The following is a 12,668-nucleotide window of genomic DNA, read 5'->3' as shown; positions in this document are numbered from 1 at the left end:
CCAAGCGAAATCTCCGATCCTGAGGTTTCGTTCATGCCGAGCTATCCCGCCTGAGCGCCTTTCAAGGCGCCATCTCATACACGACCTGGAGTATCAGGCTCTATGCGCAAAGCGCACGAGCGCCTCAAGTCGGCGGCCGTTGGAAGACTTCCCACGAGTAGGAGAATCTGGCCTGAAGTCACAAACGTTACGCGTCGCCAAACGATGGATCGCGCAATCCTGCATGGCCTGAGCTGGATGTTGTTCCTGAACGGCAAGGCTGTGAAACCCTCCGGATGTCAGAAGCTGCTACTGTGGCACCGCTGTGCATGATCTTGGCGAAAGCTTGGCCTGTGAGGTAACTGTCACAGTATCAAAAGCAGTCTGGCGCCCGCGATGCACGAGCAGTTTCTGGTGTTTGGAGAAGAGATGATTACTTATGTTAGCGTTTGAGTATGGTTCGTGATGTTGATAGGAACGGATGGTGTGGGGCAGTGTCAGATGGCTTCCGCTATTAGCGTGATTTGTGGATTACATAACATTGGCCAGAGGAACACGAGGTTTCTACGCTCCACCATCGCGTCCGCTCAGCATGGCGCCTCTCTTGCGCATACGCTCCTCGATCATCCTTTTGCTGTAACCCGTCGCATTTACGCCAGAGCTGGCGCTAAACAAGCTCTCAGCCTTGCCGTATACTGCTTCGGTGTACTCAGTGCTCGGCGCAGAGAAGTCCATGGTGAAGACACTAACACTAATACCGCCTCCAGCGACCACGAATGTCTCACCAGGCAGACTTGTATCGCCGTTGTACGCCGCATTGATTCCAGCAGCTAGAGGGTCGACGTTGTCCCACGTAAATAAGCCAGTCGTCTCGTTGTAAACTGCCACGTCCGTGTTGGCCTCGCCTGTGAGCCTGGTCTTGATCACCGGGGGCATGGTGCTATTGACAAGCTCGGGTATGTTGACGTTCACACCATAACCCAAAGGAAGAACCTTTTGCCCCTCTGGTGTGTTGTTGATGAACTCGTTCACTACTTCGAATGAGACTTTGGCCGCTAAAGCGGCGGGGTCCGAGGCACTTGTCACGTTGAAGTAAGGCACCGCCTTGTTACTCGCGCTCGTGGCAATTCCAGGGATGGAGCGCGACACAGCGGCAAACGTTGCGCCTACAGTTCCACTCAAGCCCATCACGAAGGAACCAAGGTCTGAATGTAGGTGTACAAAGTCAGTGTATGTCTCACATGCAGTTCGTACAGGGACACTTACTTGTTCCATAGTTCGGCCCGGCGACGAAGAGATCAGCTGTCTGGTGCCAGTCGGGGTAGTAACGTGGCAGCACGTAGTCGAGCGCCACAAAGGTACACGCAGCAGGTGTACCATCATAGTACCAGATGTTGTCATCATTTGGATCGCGGCCGACTGCTGGTGCGCCTGCAGGAATTATGTCGTACTGGGACGGGATCGTAAGGTTTGCCGACTCGGCCCAGATGACGGTGCTGCCCTTGCCCGACTGCTGTTGCGCTGGAGCGACGATAAGTACTGGCGAAGAGTTAGCATCGTGTGATATGCGTTCGGGGTTGATGAAAGACTATACCTTCGTGGCCCGCGTCAACTAGCAGCTTGTACAGCTCTCTCAGATTTCCACTGCCAAACCCGTCATCGTTACCCATGATGATTTTGAGTGCATCTGAGGACGAGGCAAGGCCCAGCGCCACTGCCAGCGCAGCATTTAGAGAAAGGCGCATCTTGAGTGATTGACAAGAGTGACAACGTGCAAGCCTTGAGATTCGCAGAAGCCGCGTACCAAGGTTCCTGGCGTATCATCAATATTGGAGAAGTCACACTTTATATACGCACTCACCGACCTGTTCCGGTTGAACCGATGCAAGCTTTCGCTTATGCCACATGCATACGACTGTACTGAATCAGGCATACACCTAGGCACCTTTAAAGATAGTCGCTGCAGGAACAGGAACAGGAAACAAGGACTTGGAATCCCCGATATCGCGTCGAACTCTCACTTGTGGTCAAGTCGCGTTCTGATTCGATGTCGATAAAGATACGCGGAACGCCTCGTGGCTGGCTAAGACAGATTGGGAAGGAGGTCACGCGAGCCAGGATAAGACGCAGGATGCATCGGAGTACGGCGATCGCGAAGACTCCTCAACATGATTTGAGAGAAATAGACTACGAGCTGATATTTACGGCATGGCAAACTCACGAAAACCTCATCAATACTGATAGAAAACGGGTAACACGACCCCTTACACGCTGAGTGAGTCGGAGCTGCTGCATATCCTTTTTGGAGTGCACCTAAGCTCTATGAAGCGACTGAGATAATGCTCGATGGAGTCACTCTGACGAATATGCAACTCATTCATTCGTGAGTGTAATGGTGACGATGAACTGTTTTCTATCCAGAGTAACCTCTACATGAACAGGTTGATGACCCCCAACCGATCGCATGAGATAACCATGCCGTATGGCTGCTCAATCAAGGCCACATCCAAGATACGGTCCACATGACTCTTGAGCAAATACTGCTGCTGCAACGCGATAGCACCAGATCTTGACGACTTGCCTGGTACCTTCTTTGCTGAAGTACTTGCCCTGCTGTCCCTTCCATTGCTCACCTGGTTAGCAGGCTGCTGTAATCTCTCTGTAACGACGACAGTATCCGGGCTTGGTTGCGAAGCGACATATGTTGGTTTACCCTCATCAAGTTCTAGGCCACTCACGACCATCGAGGATTCTGTTCGGCTAGTATCCCAATACCGGACTTTCCAGTCGGGACCTGCCGTGAGGAGGAATGTGTGTTTTGGCTCGCCTTTCTCGTCGGTGGCCTGTGTGTGAATTGCTAGTCCGCGAATACCACGATCAGCCGTCGAGCTAGCTGTCGGTTCGACGCTGGTAGAAAAGCGGCCAAGCATACCACCAGGCTTCTCTTCGTCAAGGTCAATGAGTGTAGTACTTTTGCTGCCGATGTCTTTGCACATTCCCGTACGATATACTTCTTTACAAATGTGCTTTTCAAAGTCCCATACTGTGACCTCTCCCTGATCGCTACCACCGGCAATGTACAATCGAGTCTTCTTCAACTTGGGGAAGAAAACTTGACAGAGACGGTGTATGGGTGATGCTCCGTGGCATACCCAAGCTTTGAGACGAAGCTTGAAGCGGAGATCCCAGAGATCGAGTACGCCGTGGGAAGTCCCTAGCAGCAGCCAGTGTGCTCTCTTATCCACACAGAAGCAAGTAGGTGTTCCATGATCCAAAGGATTATTAAGGGTGTACAGCAGTTCCATGGTTCTCAAGTCCAGCGCAATGACCTTTGAGGTGTTGGTGGCTAACAGAAGCACCGACCTATTATCTCCGTTGTAGTGTTCCGACCATACGGTAAAGTCGCCTTTAGGAAGCTGATATTCGCGAAGAAGTCGAGGTCTTCCAAACTTTGCATTGCCATCCTGACTCTGGATGTAGTCTACGCGTACCACGTGTACACTTCCATCGCTTCCCGTCGCGACAAAAGAGTAGGTCTGTTCTACAAACACCAAACTTGTGACCTTGACATCTTCACCCAATCTGTAAGTTTGTCGCGATCTCCGAGTAATGTTACGCTCGAGACGCGACGTGTCCCAGACCTTCACAGTACCGTCATCTGATCCGCTAATGAAGAAACTTTGGTCCGGCGATACAAGAATTCGAGTTACTGCAGCGGTATGCTCTCCGAAGCTAGCCACTAAGGTACCCTCCGGTCTCCATGGTATGCCGGCTGGCGACTGATGAGCATCTTTGTACCTGATGGGCTGTCGCCGAATCGGAGGTTGTATGCGAGGCCCAAACTCAATCTCATCTGTGGGGAAGCGCTCAAGGAGCATTGAATCTAGAAGCTTGAGGATTGCCGGATCGTTGCCTGTGTAGTTATGTGCGTTCCTAAATCGAATCCGCATTGGACTTCGTTCATGTCGGTCGATAGCGAGAGGGGAGTTTGGCGGTCGAGATCGTGAAGAATCTCGGACATGAGTACCATCGACCTTTCCGAAAACGTTTGCAGATGTCGTACCAATTTCCGCTAGGGCTTTGTTCTCTCCTTTGCCGAGCAGTCCCAACGCGCTACTGTGGTGTCGAAGGCCATTTGAGTAATCAGTCGAGCCGATAGAGTTTGATGGCGAAAGAGAAGGCTTCGTGATATGTAATGATCTTCGGCGCGTATCGGTCTCGGAAGGTGGCGAGCCTATACCAGAGTGTACATCGTTGGAGGAAGACGTTTTCGATCGTATCGGAATTGTTATGCCCCTCTCTTCGCGTATAAGTCGTCCCGCTTGACTTTCAAAATGAGGCATACGGTCAGCCAGCCCATTGGCCTCAGTAGTCGATGCATCCAATAGGGCGTCCTTGATCGTTCGAGGTTGCATGTGTTCCTCTGGAGCATTTGGTTTCCTGGTTTGTTCCATGACTTGACGGACGTCTTCATCGAAGAGCACAGTCTGGGCTTTGATGCCAAGATCGTGCAACAATACAACACTATTGAATTTCGTAGTTGGAGTAGAAAGGCTGTCAGAGCGGCGGCGATGGCTTACTCTCCAAATAAATTCCCGCAGGGCAATGAGTCTGAAATCATCCTCTGCTGTCATGCCTGCATTGCGAAGCTTTCGTAACCATAGCTCGTCTTCCTCGGTTTTTGATAGCCGCTGTAAAACCTTCTGGTCTAGTTCGCGCCCAGAGATCGTTGGAAGGCTATCACCTGATGACCCAAAGGTAAAGGTGTGCTGATGCCTGGCTGCAACCCAGAACTGTCCCTTATCGGACTGTAGCGCCCAATTTGAGGCCATCTCCAGGAGCAAACGTGACATGGGTAACTTCAAGGACTCCAAGATTCGTAGTTCGGAGAACTCTGAGGGTATAACTTTGAGATACGGTCGAATGAGGTTGACCAAGATGCTGTGCGTATCGGCCACTGATAAATACCTAGAGGCAGCTGAGATGAATTGTGCAGCTGCCTCTCGTATCCACAGATTAGGGTGCATTGTAAGTCGGGCAACAATGTCCACCAGTTCCCAAGTTTTCGAGCGCTGGAACAAGCCAAGCTCTGCCATGGATGAAAGCGCTCGAATGACCTTCTCAACTACAAACTCTTCCGGATCCGTCAAGGCCTGGACCATAAGCGGTAAAATGTAACCTTCCAAGCTAGCACCGCCCACGAATACGGCCACGCCGACAATTGCCTCAAAGAATGCACACTTGAGCATCCAATCTGGGTCGTTCAAGTACGTATTGAGATGACTGAGAACGACGTCATTGGCCCTAGGGCTGCCGAAGAACACGCAAAGGTCTGAAACAGATTTAAGCATGGCTCGGCGAACCGAAGCGTCGCTGTCAGTAAGAAGAGCTTTCGTATGTTTCTCGAACGCTTCCACAAGAATGCGACGATCCGAGTCGAACTGGTTCCGGTGAGCGGAGGAAGACATGTCGTCTTCCGTTTCGGGATCTGCAGTGGGTAGAGATCCCTCTGCGCGCAGAGCTTGGATCATGTCTAGATATCTAGCTGCAGTAGTTGCCAATGTGCCAATGCAAAAAGCATACTGCATACGAACAAGGGAACCAACGTTGGTAGGACTATCGGGAAGATATGCCTCTAGTCGTGGCAAAACATACTCTGGGAAAATGTAAGCGTTGATGGGAGAGACAACTTGCACCATGGCGAGAATTTGCGTCAACGTGCGTAGGGCCGCAATCTTGACCTGTTCAGACTTGTCGACTAGCAATTGGGCCACGTAGGGTATCACTCGGTCCAGTTTTGCTTCGTCTGTCAAGCGCTCTGAGAATGCCAGGAGTAATTCGAGGCCCCGAACGCGGGCCGAAGCTCTGGCTGTTCCCCGTAAACAGGACACAACGATCGTAAGAAAAACCAAATTGCCGTCATCGATGGCAAGACTGCGAGCAGGAGAAGCTTGATGCTGATAGTTGGGTATGTTGACAAAGAGCGGAAAGAGTTTGGCGTTTGGCTTTGGAGGAGAGAACTCTGGTCTAGTGAGCTCCTTTCCTTCCTCGTTGGAGAGTAAGTGCGAGATTTTGTCGTAGTCGCTGTATATTTGGTCTATGCGCTCATCAGGTTCCCCAAGATGTTCTGAACCAGTGGTTACGGGTTTGCGCCCTGAGGATGGGTCGGTGATTGAGTACATGTACTGCTGCAAGAAGCCATAGAAGTATGTTGGGAACACCTTGCCCTTCCAGTGCGTCATATAGTCTTCAGCAGTCATCCGCGAATTAGGGTCCAGCTGTATCATGTGCAAGATCAACTCGCGTACACTAGCATCCTGTATTTTGTTGAGATGGGAATGTTCGGGATTGTATTCGCCTTGTCGATATTTGAAGAGCTGACTCAGAGAGAAGATGGGTGCTTCCAGGAATAGTTCGGCAATGACACAGCCGACGCTAAAGATGTCCATGGCCCAATTGACATCGCCCTCGCCTTCAGGTTGCTGTCCAGCAGCTAGGAACCTCTCCGGTGCAAGGTAACAAGTGCGACGACCGGAAAGGTCGAAGTAGAAGGAGAAGTCGGCAGGGTTATCTTCCGGTAGATGTGCTGGCTTGTATGATGAGGAGAAGTCGGCGAGATACAGCCAGTTCCATGACGTGACAAGGACGTTTTCAGTTTTGATATCGCCATGATAAATGTTTCTTGCGTGACAATCTCGCACAGCGCAAAGAAGCTGGAATGATAGCCATTTCTTTTCAATCTCCTCCAAGAATGGACGCGTGCTGTACAATGTTGAGTGGCTGGCACAGGCGGCAAGATGACGCTCACTTACCTCAAACGATCGTACAGGGAGCTATGGATGTATTGGCGTACAAGATAACCGCAAGCTGCGGTCTCAATAACGCGGTGATATGGCACAGCATTTGGCACATCAGCAAGCACTTTGCGTTCATCTTGTAAATGTTAGCCATACAGCTGGAAGAAGATGATTGCTGCGCCAAACTCACGCAGTAGCCGTTTGACATGTTCTTGGAAGTCAAACTGTGCATATGGTTTCATCACCACTCGTGCTACAACAAGACCATCCTTGTGGCGTGCCCGTACAGCTTTCATGAACCGCGCGGCTCCCAGCGACTTTTCATACTGCAAATCGGCTAGCTCGGGTACGTCGATGTTGGCCGAACCAGCCGAAAGCGTAGTGAGGGAAAAACCCTGACCCATGATGGCGATGGATGTGCGAGTCCGGTGGTAGTGGTGGTGGTGCTAGAACGTCGAGCAATGCTGATGCGTCGCGACGAACATGTTGGAGGGTGCGATGCAGACCTTTCACTGTACACACGCGTCGTATGTGCTTTGCTGGATGGGGTCTTATCAGACGGAATCGCACGCGTAGCGTCTAGATGTGCGTTCGCGCGCGTCAGGTGCAGCATTCCAGGTCATCGTTCACCCATCGCGGCCGCCTTGGGACTAACACCAAAGCGGAAAGGTCACCCGCAGCCCACTTGATCTGGTGCATCGCAACACGTAACTATCGTCTCTCGGAACACACAATGGCGGAAAAGAAGGAGCACGTCGTCTTCTTCCACCCTGACCTGGGTATCGGCGGGGCTGAACGCTTGGTCATCGATGCCGCCGTTGGGCTCCAGAACCGCGGGCACAGGGTCACCATCTTCACATCGCACTGCGACCCGCAACACTGCTTCGATGAGGCGCGCGATGGTAAGCTTCTACTACAGCACCTCGGACCACCCACCGCTTATGCCTGGCCACACAGCTGAGACCTGACCCGTACCCAAAGGAACTCTCGACGTGCGAGTGCGCGGAAATTCCATCGTCCCCTCGACCATCCTCGGCCGCTTCGCGATATTATGTGCCATCCTGCGACAGGTGCACTTGATACTCCACATCGCCCTCTTCACCCAAGAACTTCCGACACTCGCGCCTTCCTCGTTCTTCGTCGACCAGCTGAGCGCTGGCATTCCGCTCCTGCGACTCCTACAGCCCCGCCCACGCGTCGTCTTCTACTGCCACTTTCCAGACAAGCTACTGGCGAAGAAGGGCGGATTACTAAAGACACTGTACCGTGGGCCTTTTGATTGGCTGGAGAGCTGGAGCACAGGATGCAGCGATACCATTGTCGTCAACAGCAATTTCACCAAGAGCATCTTTGGCGAGGCCTTCCCTAGCTTGAAACACCGCGAGCCAGGCGTTGTATATCCCTGTGTAGACATTCACGCAGGCGAGTCGGCCGAGGAAGTCACGCCACTATGGAAGAACAAAAAGGTGCTGCTCAGCATAAACCGCTTTGAGAAGAAGAAGGACGTAGCGCTTGCAATCAGAGCATTTGCGGGCTTGTCGCCCAAGGAGCGCGAGGATGCGCGTCTGGTGGTTGCAGGTGGTTATGATCCTAGAGTGGCCGAAAACGTCTCGACATATACCGAGCTATGTGAACTAGCAGATTCACTCAAGCTGAAGCACGCGACTGCCAAGACCGTCATCACTGCCCAGGCCATCCCTGACGATATCTCGGTTCTCTTCCTTCATTCCGTCCCGAATGCCTTCAAAGCCACGCTACTATCTACCTCCCGTCTCCTCGTGTACACCCCCTTACATGAGCACTTTGGCATCGTACCACTAGAAGCCATGCTAGTAGGCACACCGGTTCTAGCAGCCAACGAGGGCGGGCCCACCGAGACTGTCATAAGCGGACAGACAGGTTGGTTGCGAGACGTCACCAAGGTACAAGACTGGACCGAGGTCATGCGCATTGCGCTCGAAGATGGCGAAGGCGAGGAAAGACTAAAGGAGATGGGTAAGTGGGGTAGGGACAGAGTCGTGGCAGAGTTCTCCAAAGAGAAGTTGGCCGAGCGACTGGAGACGGAAATTCGCGGCATGATGCAGAAAAGCATTCGCCCGCCGCTGATTCCGTTTGCTGCAGTCATATTGGCTGTAGGCTTGATGGGTGCCCTGGCCGCTGTGAGCATGATACTAGCTCTGAAACGGTAGATTATCCACCACGAGCAGGAATGAACTATAACTACTTGCCGGTTCTGCTCCCTTATTCTATGAATGTTTAGTCAGCTGCACCTCTAGTAGCACAGTGAAGCAGGCACCGTCGCGAACTCAGCTTTATCAAGAACTCGTGCCAATGAACTTGAAAGCTGTAAACGGCATCAAATTATGTTTACTATTTCCTCACTAATATCACTACTTCTCCATCACTACTTCTCCATCACTACTTCTCCATCACTACTTCTCCATCACTACTTCTCCATCACTACTTCTTCATCACTACTTCATCACGGCCTTGACGCTGGGCACTTCATCGTCCTTCTCAAGAATGTCCGGTAAAGGCCCAATAGGCGTGATTTGAAATTTGTTGATCTGACCATGACTCTTGGTGTAGTGATTCTTGATGTGTTCAAAGTTGGTGGTGTCTTTGAAAGCGGGGTAGTCCTGTTTCACTCATGTCAGCACGATAGTCCCATATGGACATGAACATTCTGCGTGTTCGAAACGGAAGATATAACGGAAACAAACATACCCAGTACAGATGGCGCATCCACTTGTGGAGAAGAGGATATCCTGACCTAATATCACGAATGTTGCACTTGAAGTGCTGAACATAGACGGGGTCGAAGCGAATGATGGTTGTGAAGAGACGGACATCAGCCTCTGATACGTGTGGGCTTGAAAGGAGGTATGGAGTCGAAGACTTGGACAACGATTCCTCCAGGCGATCAAGAGACTTGAAGAGTTGTGTTACAGCTTTTGTGTATGCTTCTTCGGTGCTGTACCATCATTAGTATGTTGCAGTCACTGTCAAATGAAAAGAGTAGGGTAACATACGTAGCGAATCCCGACTTGTAAACACCGTTGTTGACCTCGTTATACACCCAGTCATTCATAGCCTCGATGTCCTTTTGTAGATCCTTGGGAAAGAGATCCACTTTCCTGTACTTCTCCTCGATGAGGTCGTCAAACTCGGTGTACAGCATCCTTATAATCTCCGCACTCTCATTGCTGACAATCTTCTTGGCTTTCTTATCGTACAGTGTAGGTACCGTGAACCGTCCCTCATAGTCTGGGTTCTGCTCAAAGTAAATGTCCCGCAGATGCGTGTATCCGTCGTGAATCGGGTCTGGTGTTGTGTTACCCGGTACCTTCTCGTCAGGAGTCGCGAACCGCCAGCCTTTCTCTGCCATGTGCCAGTGTACGCTGTTGTAGGAGATGATGTCTTCGAGCCCCTTTAGCTGACGGACGATGAGTGTGCGGTGGGCCCAAGGACAGGCGTAGGAAACATAGAGATGGTATCGTCCTTTCTCAGGTGGAAATTCGGCATCCGGTTTGTTATGAATCCAGTTCCTAAAGACGGAGGTTTGGCGTTTGAATTCACCGCTTTTGTCACCGGGTTTGACCTGTTGTCGTAATCAGTATGCTGGTACAGGGATTGCCTTTGATTCAATATCCCTCGAGCAGACTCAAAATCCCCGTTCATACAAGCCATCTATCTATAACTACTTACCCAGTCAGTGATCGATCCCTTCTCCTCCTTGCTATCCTGCTGAGGCGCTTTATCCATGGCTGCGCGGCTTGAAGTAACAGAGAACGGTCGCGTATGTCGTATTGTTATTGGAAAACGCTTCGGAATCGCTCTGAGTCGTAAAGCACGAGAGAACATAGATCAACAACCTGGAACTACACACGAAGGTGCTGGACTATATAGCTGTCATTGAAAGTTCGCAGCTATACCGCGGCGGAGACGTCATAGCTTCCTTTGGTTCCGATTTGGTGGGGCACGCGTTCCGAGAATGGAGTTTACTCAGCATTGGAAAGCTTGACTAACGTCTGCCGTGACAAAGCACTTAGTGATGATATGCCGCGTTACCTGTAGATACAAGCCGTCAGAGTCGGCGCGCTTCAAGAAGTTTAAACAAGCCTTTGAAACGAAAACAAAACAATCACGACGGTGGGATGACACTCCAGATTTGATGGGTATCTAACGCTTTTGCAAGTCCAACTGATATCTACATGCATACGAACTTGTCCAAGAAATCAATACGCCCGAGCCATGTTATACACAGCGACCCGCCCACAGACTTCATGCTGCCTACACAAACAAAAAATCCATCGTCGCGCATGTGCGCTTCAGAGCAGGGCGGCGCCGACGTTTCCTAACGTCTGTTTCGTCACGTCATCCCGTACCTTTCCCACCTTCTTGGCCGAGTCGAGAATAGCACCCTCAATGGCCTTGAGAGCCTCGACCAGCTCACGGCGCTGATCGCGGGGCGCACTGCGGCTGCCAGTCAGTTGCTGAGCCTTTTCCATGGTGCCAGCCTCCATTGTTCGTAGGTGTGCTTCAATCTCGCGGATCTGGCGCTGGTATACGTCCAGAGTACTGCCGAGCTCGTCGGTGCGGCGATTGAAGTAGCCCATCAGGTCGACAGGCTTGGTCGGATCGTCTTCGTCCAAAGCGCTAGCTGCAGGGGCTTTTGCGCTCGACGCTGTGAGGTTCGCATTATTGCGGTAATGAAATTGTGCCGGTAGTCGCTGGTTCTCAATGGCACGGAAGCTGAGAGTCGCGTCATCGGCGTCCTTCTTGACAAGACTTTTGAGGTGTGCAATGTTGGCGGAATCGTTGTCGAGGCCGACTTCGACGGTAGACAGGATGGTCTCGATGTATGCTACGTCGGGCGCAATGGTGGCGATGTCACCCTCACTGCCAGGAAGAGCCTCACGGATCTGGTTGCAGTAGTTGACCTTGCGCTGAATGCCCTCATCGAACTGCTGAATGAGGGTCTGCAGTTCGGGGTGCAGGTCGTTGAAGCGCGTAGTGCCTCGTATTGAGTCCAGAGTCATCTGAACTGGCTGTGTGCTTGAGCCCATTTGGGTTCCTCCTAATGTAGAGCCACCGAGTGTATTCGACCTGTTTTGTGTGTTGGTGCCGCCAAACAAACTGTTCTGCTGTTGTGGCTGAGCTTGCTGTTGGGTCGAGCCGAAGAGTGAAGGGGCGGATGTTTGGTTTTGCTGAGTGGAGGTGTTGTTTCCGAATAAAGAGGGTGTTGTTGTCTGCTGTGTTGAAGAAGCGCTAGGACATGCAGTTAGCCTTTGTGTCACCGCCAATGTTCGTCTTCACCTACAATAGCGATGGCTTCGACTGGGCGCCTCCGAAGAGTCCACCGGCTTGGGATGGGTTCTGGGTCTGATTTTGGGTGTTCGCGCCAGATGCGCCGCCAAACAGGCCTCCGCTTTGCGGTTGTGCGGACTGTGCGGTAGATGAGCCAAAAAGTCCTCCGCTCGCAGGCGCTGTCGTCGCAGGCTTGTTCAGGTTGCCAAAGAGACCGCCGCCTGAAGGTTGGGAAGTCTGGGGTTGGCCGCCGAAGAGCGATCCTGACTGTGCTTGTTGTGGTTGCTGTGCAGCCCCAAAGAGCCCTCCACTGCTCTGGGGCTGGCTTGCCTGTTGTCCTTGGTTCGCATTGTTTCCACTGAGATGGTTAGTACACTCCATCCACACGTCGCCATTGCCAGTTGAACTGCGATGCGCGCACCAAGCACGGCAGTAGCACTGGTAGGTGCCGATTAAGAGCATTCAATGGAGGAATGCGGGGATACATACAAAAGACCGCCACCAGTATTGATACTCAACGAATTCGAGCGCCCAAAGCCTGCCATCCTGTCTGATCTTCCTTAGTTCTCTTCAGTCGCTTCG

The 12,668-nt window shown here is 51.8% G+C and overlaps 5 protein-coding genes across 5 annotated transcripts; 1 reads left to right on the top strand and 4 right to left on the bottom strand.

Annotated features, from left to right (window-relative positions):
• Positions 1 to 543: 543 nt before the first annotated feature.
• On the bottom strand, positions 544 to 1,724 carry ALTATR162_LOCUS6485 (uncharacterized protein; the record flags this gene model as incomplete). Its single annotated transcript, XM_043314107.1, has 3 exons — positions 544 to 1,184; positions 1,246 to 1,518; positions 1,574 to 1,724. The coding sequence occupies 3 exons, from the start codon at positions 1,722 to 1,724 to the stop codon at positions 544 to 546; spliced, it is 1,065 nt and encodes a 354-aa protein (XP_043170042.1).
• Positions 1,725 to 2,408: 684 nt separating this feature from the next.
• On the bottom strand, positions 2,409 to 7,180 carry ALTATR162_LOCUS6484 (uncharacterized protein; the record flags this gene model as incomplete). Its single annotated transcript, XM_043314106.1, has 3 exons — positions 2,409 to 6,741; positions 6,792 to 6,912; positions 6,967 to 7,180. 3 exons carry the CDS (start codon positions 7,178 to 7,180, stop codon positions 2,409 to 2,411), a joined length of 4,668 nt encoding a protein of 1,555 aa, XP_043170041.1.
• Positions 7,181 to 7,827: 647 nt separating this feature from the next.
• On the top strand, positions 7,828 to 8,965 carry ALTATR162_LOCUS6483 (uncharacterized protein; the record flags this gene model as incomplete). Its single annotated transcript, XM_043314105.1, has 2 exons — positions 7,828 to 7,846; positions 7,884 to 8,965. 2 exons carry the CDS (start codon positions 7,828 to 7,830, stop codon positions 8,963 to 8,965), a joined length of 1,101 nt encoding a protein of 366 aa, XP_043170040.1.
• A 285-nt stretch (positions 8,966 to 9,250) lies between these two features.
• ALTATR162_LOCUS6482 (uncharacterized protein) lies at positions 9,251 to 10,541 on the bottom strand (the record flags this gene model as incomplete). The annotated part of the gene is made up of 4 exons (XM_043314104.1): positions 9,251 to 9,415; positions 9,504 to 9,750; positions 9,809 to 10,377; positions 10,485 to 10,541. The coding sequence occupies 4 exons, from the start codon at positions 10,539 to 10,541 to the stop codon at positions 9,251 to 9,253; spliced, it is 1,038 nt and encodes a 345-aa protein (XP_043170039.1).
• A 566-nt stretch (positions 10,542 to 11,107) lies between these two features.
• On the bottom strand, positions 11,108 to 12,631 carry ALTATR162_LOCUS6481 (uncharacterized protein; the record flags this gene model as incomplete). The annotated part of the gene is made up of 3 exons (XM_043314103.1): positions 11,108 to 12,047; positions 12,100 to 12,444; positions 12,576 to 12,631. 3 exons carry the CDS (start codon positions 12,629 to 12,631, stop codon positions 11,108 to 11,110), a joined length of 1,341 nt encoding a protein of 446 aa, XP_043170038.1.
• Between the last annotated feature and the right edge of the window lie 37 nt (positions 12,632 to 12,668).

The sequence above is a fragment of the Alternaria atra genome (assembly GCF_907166805.1).
Source record: "Alternaria atra isolate CS162 genome assembly, contig: 25, whole genome shotgun sequence".
Classification (NCBI taxonomy): Eukaryota; Fungi; Ascomycota; class Dothideomycetes; order Pleosporales; family Pleosporaceae; genus Alternaria; species Alternaria atra.
Note: the sequence above shows the minus strand (reverse complement) of the source record. Positions and strands in the feature narration are given on the sequence as shown.